Here is a 20019-nt window from a genome sequence, read left to right as displayed (position 1 = left end):
GCCATCTCTTTTTAAGCTTTTATCTTTAAAAAGGTTCAGTGCGACCTGCTCTGAAGCCTATCAGATGGTGAACCTAGTGGTGTGATTGTTAAAGATCAAAAAGGGAGGCTTAAATAGTTTTACTGAGAAGATGCAAGGTATTTATACTTTGCAATAATAGCAGTCGACTAGAGTCTATAATGACTAGAGTCTGAGGCCTGGACTTTTGCAGAATTGAGGCTCTTTGGACCCTCCAGAATGGTGACAGGAACCAAGAAAGTGTTGATTTCAAAATAGAAATCATGTTCACTGGAGCAAAGACGATATTCTAAACCATAGATGATACAAATACATATTGAAGTTATTAATGCCCTTGAATGGTACACAACGCTTGTTGAACTGTCGATTATTTAAATGAGCAACCCTTAAAAACTGGTTGTGGGGGGGGGAAAGAGAAGAGAAAAAAAATCACCTGCTCATGTTGTGGAGTGTTAACAAAGTATTCTGGGAGTTTCAATGGCTGTTTCCTTACATAACCCTAAATGCCATAACTATAGTATTAGTAATGCTTGAATATTTTCTACAACTAAACTTTTTGGGGGGTGGCAAGGGGGGTAAGGTCAATTGCATTGAAACTTCTAAGAGGTTACTAAAGATTTAGCTGTATTCATGACTCTGATCAAAGACAAGTCTATTTGGCTTAATAACAGATGAAGTATGAGGCTTTTAAATCTGCTTTGTGACTTTAAGAAGTCATGGTGAGCTCCGGAAATATTCAGAAATTCATTTTACTGTATCTCATGTAGCTGCTAACGTCTCCATTTGGGGTTACTGAGCAAGTTGGCATCAATGGTGTAAAGGCAAATGCTGGGGATCATAAGGTTAACCAGAGGCAGAGGCAATGAGGATCTATTGGAATGGTAACTGGACAGGCATGAGTTGGTACATAAGGGAACGGAGATGGGAGAATGGAGGGCCTAATGATGAAGAAACAACTGGAGCAAAAAAATCACAGAGAACGAAGCAAGTTCCTTTTAAGAAAGCAGCTCATCTCCGTAGCCCATCGGCTGCCTTCAATCTGCTTCTGGTATGGATGGGACTGACTCCATCTTGTCCACACCCTTAGAGTAAAGATTCCATGATTCGTGGAAAGTCCCCCTCCCATCCTAACCACACCCCAAACAAGACCAGTGTGACATGCTTGAAGATTTGCCCAACTTGGAAGCAAAAATACAAGCAGAATCTCCCAAACTCCCAGATCTGTGCTGCGGATATGAGGGTCTAAATGGTTGCACTGTAGACTGTCCATTTTTTTCTAGACTAATAGTTAACTAGCATTTCTTTCTGGATACAAGGATAATGTGCTTCATGGTACTACGTGAAAGAAGGCAGGGGAAGAAACAGGTTCCAAGTTTTTCCTACAAAGTCAGTAAATATCATTTACAGACAGCACCTCGATGTGGTCAGTAAATAGAAGAGGTTGCTTTGTAAGCTACTACAGCACAATGCGGGAAGGAGCAGGACTCTACACAAATAGATTCTGCAAGATGTGTTCTGTTATGGCCAAGGGCCGGAAGAAACATGACATGACTGTTGGTGGAGGACAGAAGAAATTCCCTGAAAACTGAGGCAAGTGCCTGGTGTGAGCTACACAAAGTTATTATTCAGCAAAGCAGAAACACATTGGAAATGAGCAACAAATATTGGCTGCCAGCTGGAAGATGTAATCCTGTGGGTTGTGCGTTAGGTGCGAAGTATAAAAGGGGAACAACCCACTCTGTAGTTGCCCACAAAAGAATGTTTAGTAACTTGTTACAATGAAAGTTTCAGAATCATCATTTGGCAAGGTACTGGCAACTCTTACTAAACTCATCTTTCACCATGAGTCAGAACTCATAGCAGCAAAGAGAATGTTGCAGGGAGATGGAAAATGATATGAAAAAAGACAATGACTCAAAATGAACTGTAATACTAGTCTTAAAAAGGTACTTATGCAGCAGGCTACATGAATAATACACTTGTTCACTTTTTTGATCTGTTCTTCTCCAACAGGTCTTCTATTGATTGTTCTCCCCAATTATAAGGCTTAAATGAATTATACTTGTGTATTAAATATATCAAAACAAGAACAAACATAATAAAATCACCCTACTTGCAAAAACGGAAATAACCATCTGTTACTCTCTAGTTGTCCAGTGTCCTTAACTCATGTTATAACTCACTTGGTATGATAAATACCATAATCGGTGGATTGACCAAATAAATTGCCCATAGTGTTCAGGCATGTTGGGTTAGCTGCATTTGCCAAGGTAAATATCAGATAATAGGGTCGGGGAATGGGTCTGGATGGGTTACTCTTTATAGAGGGTTGGTGTGGACTTGTTGGACCGAAGGGCCTATTTCTACACTGTAGGGATTCTATGATTCTATATCCCCTACATCAGTCATCTGAAGAATCATGTGTAATTTTATTCTGCAAAATGATGTAATGGGATACTGAAACATTTATAACTCACACATTAAACAAACATTCAGTACACAATAGAGAGCCAGGATTGACTTGCAAATTAGTTTGTAGGATTGAAAACAGTATAAAATGAGCCTGGCTGAAGAAACAAATTTGCAGTTTATATTTAGGGTGGATGCAGAGGTCACATTCAGAATATGGACCTCAAGATTTAATCGGCAGCATTCCCTCATCTCAGTACAACATATGCAAATGCACAACATTCCCCACAGTGAATATTTAGCACAATACATGGATTATGTAAAATCAGCTGAACTTCAAACCATTGGTCTAAACCCGATCTATGTCTTTCTTTTTGACAACACTGCATATACAATTTTAAAAATTGAAATAACAAACTTACCATCCACAGACCTACTTTCGTTGGCAATGAAACTAAGCAGTCTACATTCATATTCAAGAAGATCGTGAAGATAGCAAATAGAGAATAACAGCATCATGCAACCAGATCAATTACAAAGATACTTTGTAGCAGAAGAGTACTAGCCATTTACCACCTTACAACAGTACCATTAATACTTCATGCAAACGGAAAAGTGTATTCAAAGATTCTTTAGAAACTTCTCGACAAAAATAATGGCTTTGTATCGTTCATCTAGCTAAGACAAATCATATCAAATCCCCAATTAATAAGCAAATTGTCACTTAGTTTTGGAAATATGTGAATATAGATGTTGATTAATGATTAGGAAGAAATTTTGCCTAGAAAATATCAGGTTTTATTAAAAAAAGCGCAGAAATCCTGATTGCTGTGACATAGTTCAGTTTCCCATGCATGTGCCATTATCAACCATTTACTTGTCCTAAACACACTGTTTACATATGTAAAGTCCAAAAATGGAACCTGGCACTGTCCGTCCGCTCCTATCTGTGCCTAAAATGGTGGCACTCTTCATAATCACTCTGGCAATTGTCAAGCCTGCAATCCTTTACAACAGAGCCACTTAGGATACAATTAAGTCTATTAATCAACAGAAAATAACTGCATCACTCTGCACTGCAAGGCAGCCAGTGTGCTGAATGAAACCAACACTTCAAGAACTATTTAACACAAATGAAAAACAATACCATTAGAACATCACTTTGGGATTCTAACTGGCATTTAATACCTATGATCTATTGTAGAAAACACTTTTGGCTGTAAATTCAACATGTCAAATTAATCTTGTTCAAATGTAGCCCAAATTCTTGCAGCACAACTATAACTCCCAATTCTGTGGGCTTGAAATATTTAAAGAAAAAGCAGCTGTATTGTTGATGCAGCAATGGCAGACTTGCTCAGACCGGTTTGAACCAGCTTTTTACCTTGGGCATGACATTTGTTTCTCCAAGCCACTGAATTGCATCAGTATTTTAATCACTTTAAAACATTTTTTTTGGTGTTTTTGCTCTAGTTATTGTAACAATAAAATAATGGAGAATAGAGCTGACAACGTTATCATAGAAGGAGGGTCCTGGGCATAATAAGTCAATGCACTGGGCTCTCTGTTCTTGTCTCACAGCTTGAACAGCAGATCCCATCAGCACCAAATACAACATTGCTAACAAAACTGCATAAATTGCTTCGTTTTAGCCATGTAGTGTATGTTACATAAACGACAGAGAGTACCATACCTTCTTTTAAACACTAAAAATACATAAAGTTCATCAGCTTGGCTGAATTTACCTTGTTTTGGTAGAACAAAGATGGAGGAAATTTCCAGAAGGCCTTTCTGAGTCCGGCTACAGCAATTGTCAATCTTTAACCTATTCTGTGCTGCTATTGGTTAAACACTACATAGTAAGAGATGATTGGTTTGCAGCAAAAAGCTGTACAGCTGCTGCTACCTTGTTTCAGGGAGCATCTTTCTGCATTGCAGCCAAGATTATAAGAACAGGAAAGCATGCATACATGCAGATTGACAAATACATAGACAGAAAGGGAGGGTGGGGGGTTGGGCATAGGAATTTAAAGGCTGCTGAAAAAATAAGCTATTTTCAGTCACAACAGTGCTTTGAGATGACATTTGAAATTATTATCTCACTCCACTTTGTTGTGCCATATAGGCCCTAATGCAGCCTTTTTTTTAATACTTTGTTCTAAATATTGATGAAAAATAAAATGAGGTTCAGTTAGGTCATGACAATGAATATTATTTTCTCAGCTTGTGGTGTGAAGGTTGACATCACTATTTAAAAAGACTATATTCATTCTTAAGTAAATTGAATGGAGCAAAAGAGAAAAATAAGTCATATGAAAATAAAGTCATTTGTCACATTTCACCCTGTTTTGGCAAGATATTTAACCAAGGGCTTCAGGCCATGTAATTGAGAAACACCAAAGTACTTTAAATTTGAACACACTAAATTAAAATAATTTAAACTGACCATGCCAGTGAGAAAGCTATTTTATAAGCTTTTTCCAATAAATAAAAGCTTATAGGTAAAAACTGATGAATAGTCAAAAGAAACCAACTGCAAATAAAATCTTTGACGCAGCCTAACTTTTCTTTGATCGGTCAACAGAGCACATTTATACAAGATCTTACCAAATTCCTTTCAAAGTATCTCAAAAGATAGAAAAAAGTGGTGGCTACCCATCTATGAGCCAAAATTCACTAATAGGTACCCAATTTCTATTTTTGACATTGTCTTTCACCTCCCCTTCCCACTGCTGCAGACCGTTTGCTCAGCCACCGCTTGAATTTGGTTCTTATTTGCTACAGAGCTGTTTAGCACATACTCCTTACAGTTGTCTGGCTCCTGGCCCAGTCACACCAACATCAAAAGGGCCTCAAAGTGTAGAAATCGTCATTTTTTTCCTGCCCTCCCTTCGTTCTACAATCTGTCTTTAAAAAACACAAAGGAGCTATTAACCTGGTTGTTGCCCTGTAACATAGCTTGACCCCAGGATTACGTTAGTTGCAAAGAAAGAACCCTGCACGTCAGTGAAACAGGTTTGTCAGCTGGCATACTGGCCACCAAATTACAACATAAATCAAGCATCAGTGTATCATTATTGTAGCCCTGGAGATTTCTATTGTTACCAAGGTACTAACAACAAATTCTCCAGATGATGCACACTGTTGGAGCAAATGTAATGCTATGTAACAAACTAAGCACTCAATGTGTAACAGGAGTTCCTGCAATTGAAAAACTCCATATTGAGAGATAGAAAAACAAATGCACTGAAGCATTCCATAACGGTTTGTGGGGGATGGGAGAAAAATATGGAGCATCAAAAAGTGAAGCAACTAAAGTAAAACAAGAAGGCACAGTCTAAATTATAAACTTTTCAAGATGCTTTTGAAGTGGCAACAGTGTTAGCAACACAACATGGTCCTCAAAAGATAATCTCAGATTTAGAAATAGTGGTTTAAAATTTGAATGCGAGGTACAACAGATTGAGGGAGTGGAAAGAAATATACATCCAAATTACAGCAACAAAAAGGTGTGCACAGATTGGAAAACCTATGCCAATAAATTACAAAGAGCTTGAAGCAAGAAACTGAAGGTGGATTTGAAGATTTTAAAAATGCATTTGGTGTTGCATAGGAAGCCAACAAAGTATGACATGAAGAAGGGTGATCGGTGCAGGAGGGGAATTGGCACAATCCAGATTATTTGACAGCTGTGAAAGGTTCAAATTAGGAGGTTAACAACATTGAAATCAATCATGAATATGATGTGAAACCTATTGCCAAAAAAGACTAGATGCCAAGTCATTGGGTGTCTTTAAAACAAGAGATAGATACGAACTCGATTAGCAAGAGGTTCAAAGGTTATGGGGAGAAGGCAGGAGAATCAGGTTGAGACACACATCAGCCATGATCAAATGGCAGAGAGACTTGATGGGCCAAATGGCCAAATCCTGCTTCTATGTCTTATGGTTTTAAGACAGCTCAGCAATATTAAGTGGACAACGGATAATATTCTGGAGACGAATGGCATGCGTGTGGACAAGAGGCCTATTGTGAAATTGCAAGTTCAGCGTAACAAAGAGGATCGAGTATGTCGTGTTGGAAAAGCACAGCAGGTCAGGCAGCATCCGAGCAACAGGAGAATCGACGTCATCAGTGAGACCTTATGCCCGAAATGCCAATTCTCCTGCTCCTCAGATGCTACCTGACCCGCTGTGCTTTTCCAGCACCACGCTCTTGTCCGATCTCCTGCATCTGCATCCTCACTTTCTCCTCGTAACAAACAGGAAGTCAAGCTTGTGGAGGCAGCCAGACAGTCAAAGGCAGAGATCAAATATCTCACAGAAGGGCCACCAAATTACATCATACCCATGGCTTTGAGTTGCTAGATTGGATAAAATTGCATTCAAAGGGTTCAAAACAGCAATCACAGTAACTTGTATTTACTAGAGTAAAATTTAGACATTTTTCACAGAAACATTTGCAAACAAACAAAAACATTTGGTCAAAAATGTAGTTTTCCAGAATCCCAAAACCCAGCACTCAGCCAGCTGAGGGTGTGACTACCAACAGAAGTGTAATTAAAATCAGAGATACACAAAAGGCCAGAATTAAAGCATCAGAGATCTCAAAAGACTGCAAGGCTGGAGAAAGTCACTAGAAAGAAAGACACAAGGCAATGGAGGGATTTGAAAACAAGTGAGAATTTTAAATTCAAAGCATTCCCAGGCATAACAAAAGCTAGGACGAGTTGACAATTCAGCCCCATGAGTCTGATCCACCATTCTGTATGATCATGGCTGATGTCATCTCAGCCCCAAGCCCACTTTCCTGCCCATTCTCCACAACCCTTTAATCCATTACTAATTAAGCATCTGTTTGTCTCCTGCTCAAACATAATCAATGTCACAGCATTCCTTCGCCCTCTGAGGTAGCAAATTCCACAGATTTGCATCCTTTGAGAGAAGCTAAGGCACTCTGGACCAAGTGCTGGAAAATGGGATTTGAATTGTCAGGTTGTTCTTTTTGATTGGAGTGAATATGATGTGCTGAAAGATCTTTATCTGTGATGCAAATTTCTATGACTCCATGAAAAATAAGTTCTCCTCATTCTTCTTTTAAACCTGTTAACCCTTACCCTAAAGTTAAAGACTTCTCATTCTAGATTGCCCCACAACAGGAAACATCCTGTGCAAGTCGACTTTGTCAACTGCCTTTAACATATTCTGTACCTCAACTAGATCTCCTCTTATTCTTTCGAACTCGAAGATTGTACGCCTGAGCTGCTCAATCTCTCCTCATAAGTCAAACCCCTCATCTCTGGAATCTTCTGACCAAAACGGATAACCTGACACTTATCCACTCCAAGCATTATCTGTCAGATTTTGGCCTATTTACTTCACCTATCTAGATCAATTTGTAAATTTCTTATTTCATTATTACAATTCATTTTCCTACTTATTTTCATTTCATATAGAAACTTGGCTACACTACCCTCTATCCCTGCACCCAAGTCACTAATATAGATTGTAAATCATTCGGCTCCTGAAAATCAAATCCTGTAGCACCCTACTTGTTACATCTTGCCAAACAGAAAAAGATCCATTTATCCCAACTGTCCGCTTTCTGATGGTCAGCTAATCCTCTATACAAGGGAGTCAATGTGGCTGAATGAGATCTGATACAAGTTACAGGCAATGTTTTTCATGAGTTCAAGTTTACCAAGGGTAAAACATGGAATAGATAGGAACAATCAAGGCTAACTAAAGGTGTCAAAGACAGGAGTGAGAATTTCAATTAAAGTTGTGCTGAGACAGGAATTGAGTCACACAATGTCGTGGAGGTGAAATTAAGTTGTCTTGGTGATAGACTGGGTGTGCTAAGGTTGCAAATATTCAGAATCAACTTCAGTAACTAGGGAGAGGGATGGAAGAAGAAGGGCTCATGCCCGAAACGTCGATTCTCCTGCTCCTTGGATGCTGCCTGACCTGCTGCGCTTTTCCAGCAACATATTTTCAGCTCTGATCTCCAGCATCTGCAGTCCTCACTTTTTCCCAAAGGGATGGAATCAACAGCTAGGAAAGGGAGTTTTTGACAGGAACAAAAGACAATGTCTTTGTTCTTTCCAATATTTAGTGGAGAATTAATTTATATCCATCCATGACTTGATGACAGACAAATTTGACAGTACAAGAATTAAGAGAGGTGGATAAGGAGCTGGGTATTGTCATGCTCCTTTTATAACCTCGTGTTTTCATATGATTTTGTAGAGCGACATTATGTAGATAAGAAGTAGCAAGAATCAAGTATGCAATCAAGGGACTTCAGAAGTAATAGAACTGGAAAGGAAAAGCCATTGCTGGTGACTCTTTCTCTGACCTAACAGAGAAGATTGAAATCAGGACAAGAGAGTACCACACAACTGGATACAAAAGGTGCGACTGGAAGAGTGATGTGACAAACCCATGTCAAAATCTGTAAACAGGTTAAAAAAAACTGGAATTAAGAGTCCACCACAGCTGAATTGACACAGGAAGTCATTTGTGACTGGAGGTAATTTCAGTGCTAGAGTCATAGAGGTGTACAGCATGGAAACAGACTCTTAGGTCCAACTCGTCCATGCCAACCAGATATCCTAAATTAATCTATCCCATTTGCCAGCACTTGGCCCATATCCTTCTAAACCCTTCTTATTCATGTCTTCATCCAGATGCCCTTTAAATATTGTAAATGTACCAGTCTCCACCACTTCCTCTGGCAGCTCATTCCATACATGCATTATCCTTAGTGTGAAAAAGTTGCCCCTTCGCTCCCTTTTATATCTTTCCCCTCTCACCCCTCCCTTGGTGTTTTTAAGTTTTGCCCACATAGATTCTACTTCAGCGGAGCAGATATCTTCCCTCACTATTGTGTTAACGTTCTCTTTAACCAGCAATAGCACCTCACCTCCTTTTCCTTTTTGTCTGTCCTTCCGAGAAACTGAATACCTCTGGATATTCAGTTTCCAACCCTGGTCGCCGTGCAACCATGTCACTGGAATGCCAACTATATCGTATGCATTTATACATATTTGCGTGACAAATTCATCCACTTCACTGAACATTCCACACATTACAGCAGTTGATTTGATGAGCTAGGTTCAAACAAATTTGTCAAAAAGATGGGTAGAGGTGTCGCAATATGTTTCTTATGACTCTGAACTAGGAGGTCTGAGCTATGCAAAGTATGAAAAGCTTAATGAAGGGAGTCAAACATGGCATGGTGATGGTTAACCAATGAGAAAATACCTGGTAAATTGAATATGATGTGAGACAATTTAAAATTGCCAAATTTAGTCAGAAGAATTAAAGAAGCTAATTTAAATGGTGAACAATTTCAGAACTCGGAGATGAAAAGGGATCTGGGTGCCTTAGATTTCCTACTTACTTGAAGATTTATCAGAAAGTTAACATTTATTGCAAAGAAAAAAAGTGAACACAAAAGTAGAGAAGTTATGCTGCAGGACATTGCTGAGAATACAGAGCACGGAAACAGACCCTTTGGCCCATCCAGTCCATGCTGATCATAATCCCAAACTAAACTAGTCTCGCCTATCTGTGCTTGCCCCATATTCTTCCAAGCTTTTCTTACTCATGTACTTATCAAACAGCATTGGTCTCCTTATCAATGGAAGGATAGATACAAAGTGTTGGAACAAATGCAGAGAAGGCGTACTAGACGAAGACCTGGACAGAGGATGGTGATGTTTTCAGATGAAAAATGTTTGTACAAACTAGCAATTGACATTTAGAAGAGCAAAAGGAAACGATTGAAACATAAGACCCTGAGGCATCTTGATGGGATGAATATGAAAGTTATGTTCCCTCTCGTAAGGAAATCTAGAACCAATAGTCATGACTTAAAATAAGGGATTGCCACTTAAAACAGAGATGAGGGGAACTATCTTCTCACTAAGGGTCAAGACTCTTTAGAATTTGCTTACTAAAAATGGTCATGGAACCGCAGTCTTTGACTATTTTTTAAAGTTGAGGTAGATAGACTTTTATTAAGCAAGAGGGTGAAAGTTATCAGAGGGGTGGGTATGTGAAATAACCTGTACCCATGGTCTTATTAAATTAGGCCCCTTTATCTGCAGCTCCCCTTACACCCAAAACATTTACTTCTATGCCTCCTGCCTGGCTTGTTGTGTTCTTCCAGCCTCTTGCTTGTCTACCATGGTCTTATTAAGTGGCAGAGCAGGAGCAGGCTTGAGGGACAAAAAGAGTTTATATTCTCAATTCATATGTTCGGTTGTAACTACTTTTAACTTCAGTAGCCCAGTAACTGGCCTAAATAATCGTTGTTAATGTGTTTATTAAGCAAGTGCCACAGTGATTGCACTGCGAGAAATTACAGCAAGGAATCTTCCCTTATTCTTACATTTATATCATCCAGGAGAAAGTGAGGTCTGCAGTTGCTGGAGATCAGAGTCGAGAGTGTCTTGCTGGAAAAGCACAGCAGGTCAGGCAGTATCTGAGGAACAGGAGAATCGATGTTTCAGGCCAGAGCCCTTCATCAGGGGGCTCAGGGTGGAGAGATAAATGCGGGGTTGGGGGAAGAAGGTAGCCAAGAGTGCAATAGGTGAATGGAGGTGGAGGTAAAGGTGATCGGTCAAAGGGGAGGGTGGAGCAGATAGGTGGGAAGGAAGATTGGCAGATGGAACAGGTCATGAGGACGGTGCTGAGCTGGAAGTTTGGAACTGGGGTAGGATCGGGGATGGGAAATGTTTCAGCAACACACTCTTGACTCTGATCTCCAGCATCTGCAAACCTCACTTTCTCCTAGTTGATTTCAAGATGACTACCTTGAAGATGTTCTCCTCCTCTCTCTACAAATATCTCAGTGAGTCCCTCTCTCACTGTACTCAAGTCCTCTTCTCTGCCCTGAAGCTCTTCAGCCATGTCCTCAAGTCGATGTGGACTTCACCAGTTTCCTCATTTCCCCTCCCCCCGCTTTACCCCAGTTCCAATCTTCCAGCTCAGCACCGTCCTCATGACCTGTCCCACCTGCCAATCTTCCTTCCCACCTATCTGATCTTTACCCCCACCTCCATCCACCTATTGCACTCGCAGGTATCTTCTCCCCAGCCCCATCTGTTCCCATTTATCTCTCCACCCCAGAGGCTCCCAGCCTCATTCCTGAGGAAAGGTTCTGGCCCGAAACATCCATTCTCTTTATATCATCCAGCTCTAGTTATTAGAAAACAATTAAGTCAAGGTTCTCTATGCGAGGCCTAATATAATGCCCCGGTCATTGGGTAACTGAGATCAGCTAATGCAGCATACACCAGGAACCAAAACAATCTGTACCATTCTTGTTTGAACAATTCAGCACCACTATACCCCACACAACACTGTTCTTAACTCATGAGCAAACGCCTCAATTTCTTTTCAAAAAGGAAAAAGAAAGTGAAACTAATGTTGTGTAACCGAAGAAAAAATCCTGAACCTTGTCCTAGTTTACAGTAATTTTAAAATATTTGGGGGTGGTGGTGTTGAGAGGAGGAGGGAGTAGTGATGTGATGATATGGAGGTATGGGCAGTATTTTAAATATATCAATAACTATTTCACACCTTGGTGTGGTTCAAAATTAATATTCTCTTTGCACACAGTATGTTGGGTTGAAAAAAAACTTTGGACAGCAGCAAACTTCAGCTGCTTGCATGCCTTGTCCAATTTTCTCTCTCCCCAATCAGTTATAAAACCAACAGATTGAGAGCATTTTTTTTTAAACTGGCATACAGAAAGACCACACTGAGCAAGACAATTTCAGCCCACGTTTGCCCAACTGGCAAAAATTTACTGCATCTTTCTTCCAACATTACACTTGCAAAATTCTGAAAAAATTGCTTTCGCTCTTGGTTGATAATTATGCACGTTAGGAATCAAAACATTTAAAGAGAGAGGCTGACATTACAGTTCATGCTGGCTGTATACTGCCATGAAGTGGCTAGCTACGTGATTGTCTCCACGATTTCCTATACTGGTAACTCCTGATTACAACTGCATTGCTGCAAGCACAATTGTCTGTGTTTCTACCCCCACCCTGGGGCAGGAAAGGGAAGGCAGGAAGAGCACATCTTAAAAGTCGATTCATAGCTGCATTTGTCTCTCTGTTCAGCTATTGTTAAAAAAAAACTGGGTTAATAAAGAAGAGGGATATAAAAAAAACTGCTGCTCGGTTTTTCATTGCAATAAATAAAAAAGGTTTCAATTATAGTTGCAGGAAACTATTCAGTCATATTAATTGGAAAAGGACTGTTAAAAGCAGATTTCCTTGACATCTTGTATTTCTACAGTACTCCCAGTCGCAGATCACAATGGTAACAAGTTAACTCTTTGCCTTCCAAGACTACCCAACATCCATTTGAACTGGGCTTTTTTCAAATAGTGAGCAAAATAAACGTGTTAAAAATGTTCAATCATTGAAAGTATCTGCCATCAGTCTCTCCAACTATAGTCTCTTCCACTAGTCGACTACAAATCAAATCCATTCATAAGATCTCAAACGTGTTTTAATCATCTGGGAAGAAAAAAAAATTGTGCATTGTGAGTTGAAGGTGGAGTAGCAATGGCAACATTCAGGGTGGATTGTTATAGGCCACAACATCCTACACTCCAAGTCAAGGAAGAAAACTGTATTGTTGAAGGGCATTATAAGGATCCTCAAGTATTCAAAGTAAACAGCTTTAAAAGAAAATGGGGGGGGGGGATACATTAGTAGTTTGCAAAAACAAATAGAAGAACACTCATACTTCCTGGACAAAGGCACTGTGTCAGTAAACGCAAAAATGTGGATGCATACACATCTGTGTTTCATTCTTGTGCTGTTGATCACATGTATTGGTCTCAGTGTGTCTTTCCTGCACAAAAGGTATATACAGCTTACAACCACCTTCTCTGAAAGCCGCCTTGTTGTGGGCTTTATTATATATTACACTATAATCATTTTATGATTTAGTCTCAAATTTACACAACATAAATTATTTTCTACACTCACTTAGCCATCTCTCCCCTATGCAATTTGCTTTGTGTTTTGCAATGTTAAAAAGGGATACTCAATTATGTTTACAAAATCAGATTTGCTTTTAATTCTGTGACAATGGCAATCTGTATCCTACCTTCTTAGTGACGATGATGATCTTGTTTGCAATTCAAACTAGCTAATGTCTGAAATGACTCCCTGTAGGGCAGGAGCCTGCTTCTTCTATTTGCCCACCAACAGGCATGTGACTCAGCTACACAATAGGGCAAGCACCTTCTGTTAAAGTGAAGCTAGGCCACTATAATTGATTAGTGAGGATCAGAACACTATGAACCTAAAGTGAATTCTCCCTTCTTAAGGAATATACCTAAAATACAGCAGATCATACTTTAAATAGAATCACTGCTAAACAGGATGGCAGCAACATGTGACCAAGGGAAGCAAAAAGTAAAAACTAACATTGCAACTGCTGAAAGTCCTTGGTTTACTGTTTTTTTCAACCAGAAACATGATAGAAGTACATGCAAATAACCTTTAACACTTTAAAAGTACATTAAAGAAACTGCTTAGTACTTACCTCTGTGGTTGCATTGTACTGTAACACAGAGTTAAGTCAATACTTAAAAAAACATGGTGGACAGTAACTCAGCACTCAGAGAAGGGCTTGAAACATAAGCTTGATGATCTGTCAGTCTCGAAAGTACCTGTACTGCAATTGGACACTTTAATTTACCACCATATAAAGCTGAAGCTGATTGGCTAGAACACTTCCTGAATGGTTACTTCTGCAGAGCATTTGCAGACAGAAGCCATTCTGTGAAAAGAATTTGAATTCAAAGCTTGGCTCAGTTTCAGCAGCAGAGAGGAAAGATATCAAAGAAACCAAATATCAAACAATTACTCAGTTCTAAACAGCTAGGATAATTACTGAATAGCCTACCTTGTTGCACTATCAGTACATTTACAACAAATTTCCTTGTTGCCCTTTTCCCTGAATGTAAATTGACAGCCACTGCATGCATCTCAATAAAACGGTCTCCCTGTGCTGGTCTAATGATTGGGGTTCCACAAGTGTTATAGCCAAAAAAAAAGCCCATAATCTCCAGTTACATGACTGAAATTTAAAAATAGGTTTCAAACAAAATTACAACTTCATTGAACAACAAATTGAATTTATTTAGCTTGTGAACATATAAAAGCCACCTCGAACTGCTTCAGTGAAGCGCTATAGGAAGCTGAGCCAAAGGAGGAAATAAAACTACCCAGAAGCTTTGTTGAATGTATGGAGACCTTAAAAGGAAAAGGCCTGAGAGATGTGGTGGTGAGAGTCATAATTCAGGAGCAAAGGTGCTGAAAACTCAAAGTGGGCGAAAAGGAGGGTAATGTGCAAGAAACCAAAGTTAAATGAAAACAGCATTCAGGGGCTTTTCGTAATAGGGAGTAAATGAGACTAACAGGATTTTAAACATGAAATCTTTTAGGTGAAGGTGTTGTAAAATTAAAAAGCCAATGTGGATTCATGGGAACGAAGGTAATCCATAATGCAGAACTAGACAAAGTGTTGAGAAAGGATTATGAAATTGCAAAATGGCATTATGTTATTGCAGCTGGTGCCTCTTACTATAGCTAGAGTAAAAATAGTTTCAAATGCACCAAGGAATTACATAGAGTTATATATAATTTACAACACCAAGTCAGGGGAAAAATTGTAAGAAATCAGTGATATTTGAAAATGAACATACTGGTCAGACTGGTGCAGTGATCTGAAGTATACAAAACATGATGCATCATTCACCAGTTTTACTGTTTTTTTCCTTCACTCCACCTGAACATTCACCCACTACTTCAGCTCACATTAGCAACATATTTCTTTCTCTCATGTTTATCTATGACTTTCTGGGAATGCATCAACACTGTTTGCAGAATGGTAGAAATCTCACAGCGGGGCAGTTGAAGGGGAAGGGTTACGTGTTGACAGAACATTTAGCATAAGTTGAGAATTATTTTGTACACCTTTTAAAAGGTAACCAACTAGCTGCCAGCATCAAAAAGTTGTGACAATACCCTTGGAGATGATACGGGGACAGCGGAGAGATGGGAAGGGTGGGATATCGGTCAGCTGCATGCATTGCACTGTGATTGGTGTTTACAGCAATCATAGCAAAACTTCAGATAAGTTTTCTTTCCCCAGCCCAGATTATATTTGACATAAAAGGAAAAGGCAAATACCAGGATTTTATAACTATTTTTAGAAAATTGTTGTGGTACCAGGACACAGTGAAAAAACAAGACTCATCTGGTGAAACCAGAACACCTGATCACCCTACCTAAACCTCCTCACATGATACAAGTTCTAGATTCAGACAATTTAGAAAGTGTCTGAATTTAGAAATTGCCTCAAAGTTCCTTATTCAAATTATTCATAACTATCTTAGATTTATGGCTCTCAATCCTCCTTTTCCTCCAAGTGGCAATGTCTTCTCTATATTATAATTCCTGTCAAAACTGATAATTTTGAAAATGATATTCAATTTTCTAGTAACTGACTAGAAAGGCCACAGTTTCAAGTTTTATAAGATTTGAAGTTTTAACACATTTATTTTAACAAATAAATTGAAAACAACAATGCCTATTCTGTACTTTTGTTACCAATTCAACTCAGAATGACCAAAAATTTCCAGCAACAATCATACTTTACTCTGATTCTTAAATGGCGAATTCATGCTCCAGGAACCAGTACCCAGACCTTTATCCAGTTCTAATGGCTTGCTTCCTTTTTCCCTTTCCAGCTAGATACCAGCTAATCTAAGTTAGGGTGAGTATCTCAACCAATTACAGGCCACCTCAGTGGTGACTTGGATTGCCAAAAACTGTGAGGCAACAGAACTGGCAGCTTCTGGGTCCTAAAGTTAAGGCCTACTCCTCAGGGAATCCAATGATAAGAAAATGGGTATTTGGTTTTTTCTTGTTGTAGGGTAGCAATTCACAAGGCGGGAGTGGGGGATCCCCTTTGTCCCATATAAAATTAATTGGAGGCCCTTCTAATCTGCCAAGCAGTCACTACAGTTTTCCATCAGGAGTAATTGATTGGGGAGGTTATGGGTTGGAACCTTTAAGTAGCCATTAAATGACCACATAAGGGCCTAAATTGTTGGCAAGTCGAGAAGTTCTCCATAACTGCTGAGGTACCAAAGTGGGGGGTGAGTTTCTCTCTGGGTGAACGCCCGTTATTATTCCCCCTTCTCACCTGTCACTCTCTTGATACCTCCCAGGATGGGAAAATCACACCCCTGGAGAATGGTCGATTGTCTTAGATACTGGTTGAGGTCAGAACACAGTTCCAGTTAAGAAATAACAGGGTGCTGTAATTGGAAGGTGTTTGACTTACAATGTTGAAATTATGAGGATGAATGAGCTAAAGCCACAACATAGATTCAGTTAGGTCAAAAGGGCCATTTGAGAACAGTAAATTCTATATAAGAGTAAAACATTCTTTTAATCCAAATTTTTCAGAGAAACATAAGTGGACAATTTGCTTCCTTAAGTCTAGCACATTCAGTTATATCATTGGCAAATTTAAGCCCATGCCTTATTGACATATGCATTAATAATCTTACTGACCAAAATTTATAGCCATTAGGTGGGGGAAAAAGTGTCAGATTTCCACTTCTGTGGAAAATAAATTCCTGATTTAATACTTAAATGTACTTCCTTAGTTTTCTGTATGCACCCATCAGAGGAAATAGTTTTTCTATATTTATCATTTGAATTTAGACTACATTTCAGACTACTAATCTCAAAAGAATACCAGCCAACTTTATATAATCTGTCTTTGTGAGTTAAACCTTCAAATCCTGGTAAAATTCTGGTGCATCAGCACTGTAGCAGTTCCAAGGTCAATATATCCTAACAGAGGTTTAGTGCCCAGTGCGGAACACACTCTTCCAGATCAAATCAGCACAACTCTCTCATTTTCGACTTCCAAACTCCCTTGAGACATAACTCAGCCTGTCCCTAACTTAGTGGCATCTGCAAATTTTAATGTACATATTTTGTTCCTTCATCTGAGGGCTGTAAATATATACTGTGAAAAGCAGAAGCCTGGGTAAAAACCAATAGAGAATACCACTTATCACATTCCATTATTTACAATTCAAAACTTTTATCACTGCTGTCTCTGTAACTTGTCATACCCCAATATATTCAGACCCTCAATCTAAGTTTTATATTTTAAGGCTCCAAAAAGATGAGTTGCCAATGACCATCTGACTTCTTTTGTGGTTTGAAACACTCCTATGTCTTAAAAGGGGAATAAAGGAATTTTCAAGACTAACAGTGACTTAATGCCTTTCTCTAAAACAAATTCAAAAAGGCAATTGCAAATTAAATGGGTCATTCAGGGACAAAGACCCTATCCCATTCCCCGAAGGTGCAACAGCCACAATGCAGAATGTAAAAATGATCTCATCACCTTATTTGGAAAAGAACTTTGGATTTTAAAAAAAGTAGCACAATGAAACAGCCATAATTTCTTTTTTTTTATATAAAGCAGCACAAAGCTGATTTGCACAAATAAAGGAAGCCATTCAATCAACTGTATGTCAACTAAGAACCTCAGGTAACAAACAGCAAAACCTTGAAAGTGGAAGAAAGACCCAGCTCCCACCTTCCACCACCAATACCCAAATTCTAACTTCAAATTCACCTGAGAACCAACTCCTGGAAATTCTATGATAATAAGCATCACAGTTTAGTGACGATCCTCTGGTTTATAAAACCTTCATTTCAACAAATGTAGCAACTCATCTGAGAAACTACAGGTCTGCCATAAAAGGGATTTGGAATAATCAAATATTGTAACCTTATTAATTTGTCTTCTACTCCTCATGTGTGAGACAGGTGAGTAAGATGTCACATTTGTAAACTTGTCGAACACGCATGTAATAAGTAACCTTCAAAATTTCCATATCTTGAAAAGCTTGCTGCTGTACTCATTTAAATTTTGGCAATCATTCTAAGAATCAGAAAACCATACCTATTATGCAAAAACATGAGAAATAAATAAGAATGAGGAAAACAAATGTAACAGAACTATCAACAAATTATGATTTTAGGTATTATGTGCTCTGATCTTTGCTTATACTGTTTTTATGAGAACCTCTTAAAATGCCATCTGAATGTCCATATAGGTGATGTCCACGATCACTTGCCTACTGACTCAAAAATTTTACGAATTTCACAAATCTACATCATATCCGATCAGTTGATATTTGTTCAAGTTCTCATTAACCAAGATCCCTACACATATGGGTAGGCTGGGACACTGAGCAGAACTGTTGTAGCTCAGAGAAAAGCTGCTGAATTTAGCAACATGATCTAATGATCTCTTTTTTAAGTTCCCGCCCAACAGCTTGCCAAGTTGACATACTAACCGTCATCTGCAAGTGAAAAAACAGCTCAAGGAGGCTGCAGCTGGTATCCCTTGAGGACGGCCTCTGGCAATTGGGGGAGGAGCTACAGATCAAGACTTGATCAGGACAGAGGAAGAGAGTGGCAACTCAAGAGGGTTGAAATGAGCAAACAGGAGTTGGCGGTGGGAAGGAAGAGAGCCTCAGATAGAAGTGTGAAAAGAGAGTATTTAAAAATATAGTGGGGGAAAGCAAAAGAATCACAATTGAAAAGGTAAAGTTTGTCATGGGGATAGGCAACAGCTGGGTAAAGAGACATTTTGATTGGCCAAACAACAAGGTCTGCTCTTCCTGATCCATAAGTGGTGCTATAAAATGCATCGATGTCTGGAACATGCAATGTTAGGCTCCTTTTTCTGCTGATTTTCCCAAGCCCTGGGAATGCCAGCCTCCAAGTGCTGAATTTAAAACAGGCCCTGTTTCACTGTGAGATTTAAATCCATGAATGAAGTGTCCCACTAATTGAGGGTGCACTTCCAAGGCATGTTCCCTGACACAATGAAAATGGCAAGAATCTCATTTATAGCTCAGTTTTATATAATGCATTTTCTGCTTTGACATTACTGCTTACTTTTTAAATACCACAACATCACCCATTTTAGTAACTGAGGTGTTTGCTGTTACCTAATTGGTTTCTCCCTCCTTCCTTGCATAAGTAAAAGAATGGCCTTTGCAAAATTCCATCGTGCACAACTCTGAATCGAGAAACATTTAGAAAATTATTAATCCTCTTTCTTTCATCCTCATAGTATTTCAATAGGTTTGAAATTTCTCTATCTTCGTTCTGACACTACTTCTGTCATGATTTCTTAATCTGCATTAAATTCACAAATGTCCACCCTTCTGCAATATTTTATGCTCATTGTCCACTGTGAAGAGTGATATGTATTAACTTAACAAGTTTTGTGATCATCTAAAATTAAAACAAATACTTTAAGGTGAATGTTTGCAAGATTTAATCTGGTAAAAGAAGAAACAGTCCCAATCCCAAACTGAAGCCATTCATCTTGGTATAATTCTTGTAAATCTTTTCTGTTCCTTTCGGAGTCCTTGACATCTTTCCTGAAGTGTATAATACCCAGAACTGGACATAATATTCAACCTGAGGCCTAACTAGTGTTA

General features: G+C 38.9%; 1 protein-coding gene across 13 annotated transcripts in view; it reads right to left on the bottom strand.

The window, feature by feature from the left end:
- zmynd8 (zinc finger, MYND-type containing 8) overlaps positions 1–20019 on the bottom strand; it is a 161471-nt gene that overhangs the window by 101398 nt on the left and 40054 nt on the right. For 10 of the 13 annotated variants that reach the window (XM_072556366.1, XM_072556362.1, XM_072556353.1 and 7 more), the window contains exon 1: positions 14007–14119. The exons of 1 other annotated variant lie outside the window; for it this stretch is intronic. In XM_072556366.1, coding sequence (XP_072412467.1) covers positions 14007–14020 — 14 coding nt within the window. In that variant the 5' untranslated portion in view covers positions 14021–14119. Of the gene's footprint in view, positions 1–4172; positions 4284–13565; positions 13585–14006; positions 14120–20019 lie in introns of those variants that run through there. 2 more of the 13 variants (XM_072556357.1, XM_072556356.1) reach the window with 2 other exon arrangements.

This window comes from Chiloscyllium punctatum, chromosome 37 (genome assembly GCF_047496795.1).
Source record: "Chiloscyllium punctatum isolate Juve2018m chromosome 37, sChiPun1.3, whole genome shotgun sequence".
Classification (NCBI taxonomy): Eukaryota; Metazoa; Chordata; class Chondrichthyes; order Orectolobiformes; family Hemiscylliidae; genus Chiloscyllium; species Chiloscyllium punctatum.
This window is presented reverse-complemented; position numbering and strand designations above follow the sequence as displayed.